The sequence below is a fragment of the Sarcophilus harrisii genome, chromosome 3 (genome assembly GCF_902635505.1).
Source record: "Sarcophilus harrisii chromosome 3, mSarHar1.11, whole genome shotgun sequence".
Taxonomy (NCBI): domain Eukaryota; kingdom Metazoa; phylum Chordata; class Mammalia; order Dasyuromorphia; family Dasyuridae; genus Sarcophilus; species Sarcophilus harrisii.
Window position 1 is genome coordinate 309,020,901 of NC_045428.1, and position 14,961 is coordinate 309,035,861.

At 32.8% G+C, this 14,961-nt stretch overlaps 1 protein-coding gene across 2 annotated transcripts in view; it reads right to left on the reverse strand.

The window, feature by feature from the left end:
• The window catches only part of STAG1 (stromal antigen 1), a 202,059-nt gene that overhangs the window by 171,875 nt on the left and 15,223 nt on the right, over positions 1 to 14,961 (reverse strand). The window contains exons 2-3 of one of the 2 annotated variants that reach the window (XM_031959783.1): positions 12,870 to 12,972; positions 4,177 to 4,341 (exon numbers count right to left, since the gene is read on the reverse strand). In XM_031959783.1, the coding sequence (XP_031815643.1) occupies positions 4,177 to 4,341; positions 12,870 to 12,972 (268 nt within the window). Of the gene's footprint in view, positions 1 to 4,176; positions 4,342 to 12,869; positions 12,973 to 14,961 lie in introns of those variants that run through there. The other variant, XM_031959784.1, reaches the window with a different exon arrangement.

The window sequence follows — 14,961 nt, forward strand, 5'->3', positions numbered from 1 at the left end:
ATCACTCTTTGCAGATGATATGCTGTTAGATTTAGAGAGTCCTAGAGAATCAACTAAAAAACTACTAGAAACAATTTACAACTTTAGCAAAGTTGCAGGATATAAAATAATCCCAGTCACCAGCATTTCTGTATGTTACCAATAAAGTCTAGCAGAAAGATATAGAAAGAGAAATATCATTTAAAATAACTGTGGATAATATAAAATATTTGAGCGTCTACCTGTCAAGACAAATTCAGGAACTATATGAACACAATTACAAAACACTTTTCACACAAATAAAATTAGATCTAAAAACTGGAAAGAATATCAAATACTCATGGGAAAGATTAAGCTAATATAATAAAAATGACAACCCTACCTACATTAATGTACTTATTCAGTGCCATACCAATCAAACTAGCTGACAAAAATTACTGGGAAAAGTGGAAAATAATATGATAAGAACTAGGTAATGACCATATCTAATACCTTATGCCAAAATACGGTGGAAATGGGTTCATGATTTAAACATAAAGATGAAACTATAAATAAATTAGGAGAACAAGGAACAATCTACTTCAAATCTGTGGAGGAGAAGGGAATTTATGCCCAAAGAAGAACTAGAGAAAATTATGAAATGCAAAATGGATAATTTTGATTAAATTGAAACTAAAGTAGCCTTGCAAGATTGGAAGAGAAGCAGAAAGCTAGGAAAACATTTTTATATACAGTGTTTCTGATAAAGGCCTAATTTTTAAAATGTACAAAGAACTGACTCAAATTTAAAAGAAAACAAGCCATTTCTCAATTAGTAAATGGTCAAAGGATATGAACAAGCAATTTTCAGATGAAGAAATTAAAGTCATTTCTAGTCATATGAAAAAAAGTGCTCTAAATCACTACTGAGTAGAGAAATGCAAATTAAGACAATGCTGAGGTACCACTTCAAACCTCTTAGATTAGATAAAACAAAAGGAAAAGATAATGATAAATGTTGGAGGAGATGCAGAAAGCTGGGACTATTAATGCATTATTGCAGGAGTTGTAAAATGATCCAACCATTCTGGAGAGTAATTTGAAACTAAGCCCAAAGGGCTATCAAACTGTGCATACTCTTTGATCCAACAGTGTCTCTGCTAGACCTGTATCCCAAGGAGATCATAAAAAAGGGAAAAGGACCCACATGCACAAAAATGTTTGTAGCAGCCCTTTTTGTAGTGGCAAAGAACTAGAAATTGAGTAGATGTCCATCAGTTAGGGAATGGCTGAGTAAATTGTGGTACATGAATATAATGGAATATTATTATTCTATAAGAAATGATGAGCAGGCTAATTTGGTCTAGACAGCCTAGACAGTCTTACATGAACTAATGCTATCAGAAGTAAGTACAATCAAGAGAACACTGAACACAGCAAGAACAACATCACATGATATCAACTTTTTTTCAATAATGAGGTGACTCAAGGCAATTGTAAAAGACTCTTAATGGAAAAAGCCACCCCTCATCCAGAAAGAAATCTATGGAAACTGAATGTGAATAAAAGCATAGTATCTTCACCTTTTTTTTTGGTTGCTGTGGTTTGTTTACTTGGTGTTGTTGTTGTTTATTTTATCTCCCCCTCCCCCTTTCTTGCCTTCCTCCCTCTCTCCCTCCCATTTTCATTTAATTTTTCTTGTACATCATACAAATATCTTTGGAATAATTGCACCTGTTTAACCTATTTTGTATTCCTTGCTATCTATGGAAAGGAGGGAGAAAAGTTTTCAATGCAAGGTTTTGCAAAGGTGAATATGTTTTGAATATGTATTGAATAGGTGAATATGTATTGAAAAAATAAAAAGCTATTAAAAAAAGAAAAAAGTCAACATCCTAACATACAAAGAAAATTTTTTTAAAAAACTATAATAAATTCAACAAAGTATTAAGAAAAAATAAATTCAGCAAAATAGTAAGTAAAAGCAATATAGAAACAAAACAAAAAAAAATTTTTTAATATGCAGCACTCTTCAATCAGATTCTGCAGTGAAGGAGACAGAACATCAGGAAACAGAGCATCAGAGGATGATAACGTTCTGCCAAGAATTTCAGTTTGACTATTGGTGCGCTAACTATGAGAACCTTGTACAAAGATCACAAAAAAGGGACAATGCTAGAAAAGGCATATTATATCTGATTATTCTCACTAAAAGTGAAACAAGAAAGAAAAAAAAAGGCAAAAGATATATGTAAAGATAGCATAGAGAAACTACTTCTACTTAGAAAGGAAAATAATGTAGTTGATGGAATAGGTTTTATTATACACCCAGAGGCTAAAAGAAGCATTATTCATAAATCAATTTGATCACCACCTACTTTTGTGTAATGGATAAATATTTGCAAAAAAAAGAAATAAAAGTCTAGTAACAACACATTTGTTGAGATAGAAATGGAAGGGAAACAATTTGTAGAAGTTGTTAAGACCATCCAAATAAAATCTACACTCTTAGAATATTTAGTGACTTCAATGGAAAGGAATGAAAAAGTAAGGTTGGAGAAAAAGTTTCTTCAAATGGAACTGAACTGGTTGGTAGTGGATGAGGCAGGTACATTGTGCAGCAGATAAGAGTGCCATGCCTGGAGTTAAAAAGCCTTGAGTTCAAATTTGACCTCAGATGCCTACTAGGTGTGTGAACCTCAACAAGTCACTTAACACTATTTGCCTCAGTTTCCTCATCTGTAAAATGACATGAGAAAAAAAAACAAACCACTCTATCACCTTTATCAAAAAAAAACAAAAAAAAACAAATACAAATACAAAAACACTTAAATGGGGTCACAAAGAGTTGGATGAGATTGAAAAGAATAAATGGCAAAGGTACTGGAAAAATATGCTAAACATAACAAAAACCACAAATAATTATGTTGATTTGTTTTAATAAAAAGAAAGTAATTTATTATTGAGATGAGAATATTGCTGTCAATGTACAACCAAAACACTGATTTCATAATACTAAGCCCAAAATATATAATAAACCAAACAAACAAACAAAGAAACAAAACAACCAGTGAGCAAAAGGTGTGGCTTACAATTCAAGATTTAACCTTGAACTATTTAAACAAGTTACTGAAAATCAAAAAGGGAAGTGAACTGAAATTACATCAATACTAAATAATTTCACAAGCTAAACAAATATAAATTAAATGACACAGGAAGACCAAAAGTGCCTTATTAATTCAACACATATCTGACTGACTTGCCAAGTGATGAGAGGGTTGTCCAAGGTTATACTAGGTCAGAAAGTAATTTTGATATAGAAGAAGTAATATTCCTTTAATGAAAAAATAAAAATAAGTTTGCAGATGAGGATAGCAGAGGAGAATAATTTTGATTACTTTTTTTTTTATTCCATTCACTCCCATTTGTCTTAATGACAAAAATTTAAACAAACTATTAATATTTCCATAATAAATGAAGAGTGATGATTAAGATAACTTCTAAAGTCCTTTCTAACTCTAGAATTAAAAAATTCTCTTATGGTATTCATATGCTCTATTTTGGATAACTAAGAATTTATTGTTTCTGCAACTTAATATTCATTCACTCAGTATGTAATCAATGCCTATGTGCAGAATACTGTGCTAGATGCTGGGAAATAGATACAGTTCAGATAATATGTGGTACCAGTCCTTATGAAAATGTCTTCAAATTTAAAAATCCAACTAATTGTAGAAATTTTTTCCTAAAAAGAATTTTTTGACAGAATGAGAATAGACCTCAATCCATTACCAAAGAATAGCTGCTGAAAAAAACAATTATTTCAATAGAAAGTTTCCTACTACAAGAAGTATTTCCTGACTTCAAAACAACATCTGATTTTTAACAATTCAGAAAATAGAATTCAATCCATCAATCAGTGAACACTATTTAATCAATAACTACTATATAAAAGCTCTGGGCTGGACACTTTATCTAAAGCTAACATTAAAAAAATTTTTTTCCTAAAGAAGTTAACAAAGAATTAAATAAATTATCTTCTATTTCAGTTTATTATTTAATAAAAATATAAATACACAGTTTAGAAATACCATGTAAACATAATGCATTTTTATATTTTTAACAGGTCCAATGTCACTAATCCAACATGTACTTCCCAACTAATTAATACACTTACACCAATAAAGTAAATCTATTATATTATGCAAATATATTTACCTGCATTGCACTTTTCCCCAGTTTTACTACTTCAAATAATGTGACAGGCTCCCCTTCTCCATTCTGTTGAGGATGGCCATTAGCTCTTCCACGGCCAGCTCCCCTAATTCCAGCTTCAGAACGGCTCTTCTCTCCAGGAGACTTCCGAGGTTTCTTATTTGTAGACTGAAGAGAAAAAAAGACCAATCAAAATGAAATACAACTGTACTTCAAATTGATACAGCAATTGGGCACGAAAAATGTCCATCAATAAAAGAATTAACTAGTTATTTAGTGTCTTTTATGTGTTTAACAAGCTGTTGGGGATAAAAGAGAATCTGAGAGTTGTAATCAAGGAATTAACATTCCAGCTGACCATAATTGACATATGACAACAATAAGCATAATGAGACAATTTTTATTTTATGCAGCTATAAAGAAGGAAAATGAGAAGTACAACTTTTTAAAAAGTCTATTTCCCTGGTTACCATGGTTAAAAAAATTAGCACAATCTCTATAGATGATCCTTTATATACTAAACTACACTTGTTCTTAGATAGCAGACACATTTAGTTATTTTGTACCTAAATTAAAAGGTTCAACAAATTTGTAGAACCTGTCAAACCTAGCAGATAGAAAACTGGTATGGCTTTCAAGACTCCAGGTCAGCTCTACAAATAAAGACATTAAGAAATACTTATGTATAGGAGAACTATACATTTGAATGAATATTTTTTAAAAAATAAAGTAAGTTACCTTTAGGGAACTTAGCCCAATAATACTGTTATACAAAATGATTGTCACCAAAGAAATGCAGTCTCATTTCTCTTGAGTCACAGATATTAGGGGGAAAAATTTTCCCATCTTCTTCTCACAAAGTCTGCTAATATAATAAATCAGCCACTCAATTTTAAGTTCTACTTAATATAATTCCATTGCAAGACACTAGTACACATGCAAAATACTATAGCTACAATCTCAGACATATTAACAGTCCTCTAATCTCCATCAGAGAATCCCATAGCATCACTGAACACCTATATCCTTTCTATGCTAAAATTCCTGAAAAAGCTAAGCGATCTAATTTTCAACTTCATTACATGGCTTCTTATATAACAACATTCCCTCTTCATTACTCTGGATATCACAGACTTGCTCACCAAAATGTTTCATACTGCATGAACTCTACACAATATACCTGCAGACTGCAAAATTTCTGTTAGAATACTTTTTTCCTCCATTTTTATTTTAATCAGCCCTCATAGCTCACTGCCTTCCCTTCTAATTAGTAGGTCTTGATTTCCTACTTTTGGAAGGTACTACATATATTAAGTCATTATAATAGAACTATCAAAAGAAAGGAAGGTGAAATAGATATTTCTGTTTTACCTCAAGTGATTCTCAGCAAGATCACTGGTTTTTAAACCAGATAACACCAACTTCACATAGGCAAAGAGCCACCATTATTCAACGCAAGACGTATTAAAAAAATAATTTATCAGACAAAAAAGTACTCTACTAATCTTTTTCTGATAAATATGGTCCAATTATCAGAGCCAGGGAATCATAAAGTTGATTAAAAGGACTATAGTTAAATAGGACTAATGAAATTGTATGTAAAAGCTTGAAAATAAAATCCTTTCAGTCAGAATACAGCAATTCTATGACTAAACTGTTTTAGGATCACAATAACAATAGTTCAATGAACACATAATGGAGATAACAAAAAAAATTATATTATTATTTCAAAAGATGGAGGAAAAGCCTCTTTCTGATAACATGCAGCATGCATTTGTTTAAAAAAAAAATCTGTTTAAGTATTGGTATAGAGACCTTCTTTATAATAATGAAAAATATAACATTGAAGCAAAAACCAGCAGCATTTTGAGTGAAGAACAGAATAGTCTTCCCTAGGACAATCATGAGTAAATCAAGATTTCATCAAAATCTCCTCTATTATTGGCTATTTTTCTAGAAATTCTCCCACAAGTGATTAAACAAAGAGACAAAATGACAACTAATTTAAAATTAAAGCACAAACTTCAGGTAAATGGAGCAGTACTGTTTTTATTTGTAGCTGATGTGATGGTATACTTAGTCTCCCATAAATGACTGAAGAAACTAATTAAGATGATTAACAGATTCATAAGAATAGCAGGATAAAAAAAAATCAACTCAAAAATGAAAAACAATTGTATTTACTACATGAAATTCTACCAAACACAAGGAAAACAAGAGAAATCCCATTAAAATAATTAGTTTAAAAAAAACAAACAAACTTGTAGCTAGCTGACCAACTATAGCTATAAAATACTCTTTATTGGAAATAAAAAAAAAACATAACTGCATAAATATTCTATGTTCATAGATAAGGCATGCCAAACTAAGGCTACGTAGCACAGTATACTGGGCCTGGAATGGCCTCAGACACTGACTAGATGTGTGTCTGGATGAAACAAACCAAGCTTAGTAAACAATTTGTAAATTGAGCTGGAGAAGCAAATGGCAAACCACTCCACTATCTACCAAGACAAAACCAAATGTGGGTTACGAAAACTCTACTAGAACAGACTCTGGTATAGCTGATATTATGTAATGGTCAGATGAAGTCCCTATATCAAATATTTTTGTTTAACTGGTTTTATCACAAGAGTTATTTAATGTGGAGGGGTCGGGGTTTGAAATTAATGCAATGAAAAAACAAAAGGGATCAATAAGACATTTTAAAAATTCAATATAGCAGTTATTTCCTGCTCTCTACATTACAGCACATGGAATTCTCACTAATCCCTGCCACTGAAAGATGAACCACACATACACATTCGTAGACTTTCTCTGTATCAACATTGCTTAGTAGCAGGCTCTTAAATATTTTAAGATAAAGTAAATAGCTACGAGAAGAACAATATGTAAAGAATTAAAAATATAAAAGGGCTTAGAAGAAGAAAAAGAAGACACTAGAAGGACTTTTTAGACATAGTCAGAGCAACAGCTAAGAGCAAGTAAGTGTTGGGGAAATAGCCAGTTTAGATATTCAAAATAAAAATCATTTAGAGGAAGATTTCTGGGTATAGGAAAAAGGTACAACTCAAGAAGCAATCTAGAGGGTTATTATAGTTTCACACATATACTAGAAGATACTAAAGTTAGTTACTCATTTCCTCAACGTTAACAGATTTAAATCCTAACTTCTGGATACCTGGATGAAAATTAGAAAAAAATAGAGAAATTAGGCTAATCAATCAACCAGCATTTATTAGTGCTCATTCTATTGCACACACAGTGGTAGGTGTTAGCCAAAGATAAAAAGAATTCTCCTCAAAGAGGTATGTATATATGTACAAAGCACATTCAATAAATAAGAAGATTCTTGGGTCAAGAACAAAGCACACTCAATAGATAATCAGATTCTTGGGTCAAGAATCCTGTTACTTTATTATTTGGCTTAAATTTTCAATCTACTAAAGTGGCAGACTAAGATCTCCCTTGGTCACAACTCTGCTTACTATAATATAAAGAATAAATAGTTTATATAAAGCAGTAACTGGATGTGGCAATTGTGATCAGTGTTTCCAAAATGGAAGCAGTAGCATGACTCCAATGAGTATATGATTAAAAAACTCAAGATAGGCTCATTCAATACTTCCTCTGTTTAGATTTGGGGGCCAGATTTCAACACAGCCAGTCATACCTATTCTACACCCATTAAAATCCATCAGTCCCTACTTCACTCTCTTCCTAAATCTTTCCTGATATGAAAACCTCCCTAATTCTGCCTTGCTGCAGTAGGCACAAGTCTCTCCATGCTATTATATTCTAACTCAACCCTAGGCAACTACAGCAATAGTTATAGAGAGTGGTAATTTGTCAATATATGCATAGGATGTTTAATTGCTTCGCACCCAGATCAGCTTTAGGCTCTGGCAAGCACCCACAGAAGCTACCCTCTGCACTTTGGGAACATGATAATGAAAAACTTCCCTATTTTTTCAAAATGCCTCTTTGAACTTAGGGCAGGAAAAAAGTTGTTTTTTACATCAAGAAATCATTAGCCTATATTACCCCAAACCCATCTTTCTAATGAACTTCCCTAGTTGTGTTAAAGTTATCACCATATTTTAAGTCATTCAGATTCATTTTTGTTCACCTTATATATCAAAGCAGTTGCCATATATTGTTGTTATTTCCACCTAATCTCTGAGATTCCTAATTGGTCTCTCTAAACCATCCTCCACATACCTTTACCAGTGATTTTTCTTGAATAACAAGCCTGACTATGTTTTCTGCCCACACAATAAATTCCAATGGCACCCTATTATCAATATGGTCAAATATAAAGTCCTTTCTTTTATATTTATAAAGCTATAAATGTGAAAAAAAAATTGATGCTGGTTAAGAAATAGAGAAGTTGATCACTAGAATAGATCTATAAGTAAAGTAGCACAGTAACTTAATAACTTTAGCAAATCAAAGAAATCACAAATTTATTACTCAAAAAAAAATTGATGGAAAAACAAGAAAATAGTTTGGTAGAAACTAAGCAATGACCGACATTTCACACAACATACAAAAATAGACTCAAAATGGATATGTGACTTAGATATTAAGGAAGACCAGCTTACTGAGCTCAAATCTGGGCTCAGACACTTACCAGCCCTTAGAAAGTCACTTAAAGTTTGATTCAGTTCCTTATCTGTAACAAATAAGCTGGGGAAAGAAAGGGCAAATCACTAATATTTTAGGACAGCTAGGTAGTGTAGTGGATAGAGCACAGGGCTTGGAATCAAGAGGACCTATACATATTCTTTGGCCAAACAAAACCACTACTAAATCTATATCCCCAAAGAGATTTAAAAAAAAAGAGTTAAGACCTATATGTACAAGAACGTTGTATAGCAATTCTTTTTGTAGAGTGAAGAATGGGAAATTAATAAAATATTCATCAGCTGAGGAATAGTTAAACAGTCTTGGTACGTCAACAAATAGAATAATATTCTACTGTAAGAAATGATGATGGAGATGACTGTAGAAAAACCTAGGAAGACTTGTATGAAGAGATACAAAGTGAAGTGAGAAGAACTAGGAGAGCAATTTATACAACAGCAATAATGTAAAAAAAAAAAAAATCAAAATTTTAAAACAGTAATTTGATAGACAAAATGACTAACCACCACTCTAAAAGATTCATGATGAAGCATAATTCCTTCAGATAGAGAATTGACTTACTCAGGATACAAAAACCACATTTTCTTCATTTCCTTTTCTTCTTTCCTTTTTTATTTTTTGGTGGGGGGCAGGGTTTAAGAAAGGGTGGATAGGTGGGAGAGGCAAGGCTAATGCAGGAATGTGATTTTCATGATTATACAATGTGAGAAATGAGTATTTCTCTCTTATATTTAATAATTAATCATTGTATTAGGACTGTGTGGGGCAAGTAATGTGGTTTCTCAGAAATTATCTGCTAAAGTATGTGAAACCTTAGGCCTCAGTTTAGATTTTCTAGAAATCACATGACCCTGAAGAAAGGAAATTTTGCAAATCCCAATATGCAACTAGGATCCCTCCCTAGCCAATTTAGCCAGCTCATCATCACTTCACATGTATAGACCAATCAGTTTTAAGGTCACTGGGTAGTGAGCGGTCTGTGGTTTTATGCTATATAACCAACTCTTTTGCTTCTGTAAAATCTGCCTCCTCTTACTGGACTTACCAGGAGAGGACTACCCACTTCTCCTGAGAGGTCTCAGAGTAGTCTTTTGAGTAGGGTCTTTGTACCACATACAGGACCAACGTGGAGGGTTTTTTTGGTTTTTTTGATTCTTTTCTAACTCCTCATTCAGACATCAATCAGAGTATAAAAGTCAAAAAGATGCACCCAGGCCAAGGTCTAATCAGACAGTAAAAGAAATTCTAAGTTTAGGTTAATGGACATATTTCTGTTCATTGTGCTTGTTCAGATAGATCTTGCTAAATATTGATTCTCCCTATTAACAAGATAGGTGATGCAAAACTGATGTCTCTTTGATCAAGATTTGAGTGACCTTATCACTTACCAGAAGATAGCCCACCTCCCATTTGATTTACCAATAGGCATCCCTGAGGAACCTTGTCTTTAAAAAGTACATAAACTCTGCCACTAGGGGTCTTTGGTTTAAAAGAGAGTAAAATGACCATCCTTTTATTAATAATCAAATGGTTTTATTAATAAAATGATTAAATTGCCCAGAAACAATATTCTATGAACTTTTTAATCAGGATAATATTATCTGTAAATAGGTTTTGCTTTATCTTCTAAAATGGGTGGGGAGGGGGCTGGAGGTAGGGAGAAAACTCAAAATTGAAAATAAAAATTTAGGAAAAAGAGAGGGAGGTTAATGAAGGGGCAGTTTGTTGGACTATAGTATACCTACAGGGGGGGTTTGACTTAAAAGAGAAGGGACACCTCTTTAGGTAAAGAGAAAAGGTTGAAGAAGACTAACAGTCAGAAGGAATCTGAGTACATATAGCTTGACTTCAGCATGTATTGGGAAAAAAAAATTATTATCTATAAATTCCATACTTTCCCCCAAAACAAAAAGAATCTTCTCAATTAATGAACCATATTTAATCATAGCACAATGTATTTGGCGATAGAGGGAAACTTAAGGTTCATTTAGTACAACCCCCTTATTTGACAGATGAAGATAATAAAGCAAACAAAACTGAAGGGACTTATCCAGGATTAACATAGTTTTCCTTTGCTCTCTAGAACACAGAGTTTTGTGTATGTTTTTATAAGGTATGTAGTATCAGTAAATATGACATAGGTTTCATTTATAAATAAGGGAATATACATATTAAGGGAGTATATGTTAAAAAATCTTAATTGATGGGGTATAGGATCAACAAAGTTTGAACATCACTAATGATGACAATAAAGAAGAAATGCAGATTCTAGCTTCTTAAACTGTGATGCTTCATATGGGGTCTTGTGGTCAGAGTGGAGAAAGGATAGGAACAAAGAAAAGAATGTGTTCTAAAAGGGAGTGATAAAGAGGAAAGTAAAGAATTGAGAAAAACCAAGTGAGAAGGGAATATGAAAAGATTAAGTCAAAAAAGGAAAAGCCAAATAGGAGAATCCAACATTTTAAAAAGACAAGTGTCATAAGCAGTTATACCTTGAAAGACTCAAAAAACCATACTTCCCAAAGCAAAGGTTTCAATCAATGACAGAATGAATTTTCCAATGTTAAAATATGAGCCAAAAAAGACTGTGTACTTGGGGTTAAATAACCAAATAAGTGTTGAAGGGAGTGGTAGAATCTTGTCTGCCACCCTCTACCATACCACATTGCCTCAGTGAAAGGCATGGACTTACAGGTACCTCTATTAATGAACATTTAAATACTCTAAATGATAAAATGAAAGTTTTTCCTAAATATAGTTTTCATTTCAGTGAACATATAGAAAATAAGAACATTAGGTCATAGAAATTCCTTGATCATTTTGCATATACTGTAATTGTTCTACAGTTCTACAATGCAGATAGCAAAAAAGAACAGACAGAGGAGTAAGAAAGCATCTATAGCTTCAGGCACTATATACTACAGACAGAAGAGGGTATTTAATTGTAGGAGAGGATGAGGAGAGGAAAGTTAAAGAGTGAGGAAAGGGACTAAGGGAAAAGGGGACAGATGGGGGAATAAAGAGAGGGTGGAGAGAGTAAAAGACAGAGACAGACAGATTGAGAAACACACACACACACACACACACAGAGAGAGAGAGAGAGAGAGAGAGAGAGAGAGAGAGAGAAAGAGAGAGATTTATTTGTATAAAACTGGCCCTGACATGAGCATGGGAATAATATTAGACTTACATCTTCATTATTAGATTAAGTGAAATACTTAGGGTCACAAAACTAATTTGTGTCAGAGGCAGATCTCACATTCACATTTTCATGGCTTTGTGAGTGGCTAGATATTCATTGTACCATGGGTTCTTCTGAAGAAGAATCTGTTTCTAAAAAAGTACATCAGTAGGCAAGAACATTCAATTTTACTGAGAAATTAAACAGGGTTAAGGATCACAAAAGGCTACCCATTACACAAGAATATATTTTTCAGTGTAAGAACCTGAAATACAATGTAGTAACATCACAGTGGGATATCATATTACTGAGCCTTGGTTTTATTAGTCACATCCATTTATAGGATAACATATAACACCCTATCATGTATATCCATATGTTTCTAAAAAATTCGTTCCTCAAGTCTTCGGATAAATTTGTGGTCCATGGCATTTCAACTCTCTAAGATTGAGGGTTAACCAAAAATGTTCCAGGTACTGAGGAAATGCTGCCAAGGAAATCGAACACCACAAATAGCAACATACAAAAAGATATCAATCCAAATTAAGTTAATTAGAAATCAGATCAGTCTTAGAAATGCAGGTTCTTAGACAGCATTCAAGGTACCAAATCAGCTTATATATTAGTAAACATTAGTCCTGACACTGTCCTATACTAAGACCAAAATATTTGGGACAAATAACACGCTTCATTCATTCCTCACTAACATTACTTTTCCTTGATCATATCTTAAGTTTTTTTTTTGACAATGCAAGGCTTAAAATAACCTGTGATATGATACTAAGACAAAGAGAATTAAGGTTTAGCTCATGCTGAGCCTTAATTAAATAATTATTTTAAGGACAAGAAAAAGGAATAAGATACATACTGGAGGCCGGCCAGGACGACCCCTTTTTCTTTTCCCTTTGACCTCTGTTTCTTCAAGCTCACTGCCAGCATCTGAATGAGCAGTGGTTTCATTAGTTGAATCCCTAGAAAATAAAATATTAATTCAAATTATTTCTAGCCAGCAAAGTAAATAATAAATGATCACTGAATTTTATAATTCTTTTTTCGCCTTGAACTCCTTTTATAGTGGCCCAGTGCTGATATAAACTAAACTCATTTTTAAGACCATTCTGGAATCAAATCAAAAATATCATTTTAGCCATGGGAAAAAAATTACATAATGCTATTTGTAGTTCTAACCAATATATCTAAAAAATGTAAAAGTAAAAAGAAAAAAGACAAGAGAAAGAGCTAAAAGAACTAAAGGGAAAGGAAGTCTATCATGTGAAGAAAAACAAAAAACACTGATAGTTTAATGTAGAAAACTGAAGAAACCAGGAAGAGAATATTAACGTCTATACAGAAAAAATGTATATGATAAACCTAGATTTGTTAATAAGAGCTAGGTTAAAAAATACAAAATTAAATGAAAATCAAGTATTTATTAAGTTTACTATGTACAAATATCATGCTAAAAATGGGAATAAATATATCTACTGAAAGATGCAACATTTACTCAAGCCAAATATATAAGATAATTTGAGGACAAGTATGACATTTCAAATTGGAAAAAATAAACCAAGAATTCATAGAAATGACATCTGAATTAGTTCAGCATTTTCAGACACAGAAATGAGATGGCAAAGTATTATAAGTCATCGGGATAACATGTTAAAATGTCCAAAAATGGGACGTAGAATGTCAGAGTAAGTAAGATCTCAGAGACTATTTTAGTTAGGACACTGAAAAATGAGAAAAGCAGTAATATGAAACAAATCCAAGAGACATATCTTTCTTCCTATAGAAAAGGCAACAATGCTACATGAAAACTGGGAACTAGGACAGAGTTGTCCTTGAAAATTACAAAAGGAAAATAATTAAACAACTTTCCCAAATTAACCAATAAGGGCTTTGAGTCTGAAATTTGGAGAAGCAATATCTTTCTTCTGTCTATTCAGAGATGATAGTCAAACCAACACCTGAACAAGAGTGTAGGGCAGAGTTGTGCTTGCTGAAGAAGATAACCTATGGCCCAAATCAACTGTTCCATACATATCCAGCAGGCCACAGACACAAAATATATCCCCATTTGCCCAAGGTATTAAAGCCCTCATTACCAAAAATTCTGACCATCTGGACCTGCCCATGCCACTTCTTCCCATTCCATTTTCATCTCAATTATTGCTCCTTTCATCTGCACAGATTGAATAGGACTTTACAATCTATCTCTAACTTCTTTCTAATTGAATTTTATATTACTTCCCTTCATACACTACAAATTCTAGCCAAACCAGCCTTCTTGCTCATCCATCTCCCATGTCTGGGCTTATGCAGTGTCCCTAATTCTTGAAATGTTCATGTTATTTAATTCTACTTCTTAAAATTCTTGAAAGACTTAGTTCCATTATGCCCAAAAGGCTTTCAACCCTGTGCATCCTTGGTATTCAGCAGTGTCTCTACTAGGTCTGTATCCAAAAAGGATCCTAAAAGAGGGGAAGGGACCCAAATATGCAAAAATGTTTGTAGCAGCGCTTTTTTAGTGGCAAAGAATGGGAAATTGGATGCTCATCAGTTGGGGAATGGTTGATGAAGTTAATGGTATGTAAATGTAATGCAATATTATTGTTCTATAACAATCATACTTATTTCAGAAAAGCCTGGAAAGACTCATATGAAGTGATGCGGAGTGAAGTAAGTAGACTTAACTCTGTGCGTACTTTGTTATATACAGTAACCACAAAATTTTGTAATGATTAAATGTAATGGACTTAGGTCTTTTCAACAATGAGATAATTCAAGATAATTCTAATAGACTTCTGATGAAAAGTATTACCCACATCCAGAGGGAACTATGGTGACTAAATGTGAAGCAAAGCAAAATATTTTCACTTTTTCTTTGCTTCTTTTTGTTTTTTTGCTCTTTGATCTGATTTAACTTGTGCAACATGACAATACATTTAGAAGAATTGTTT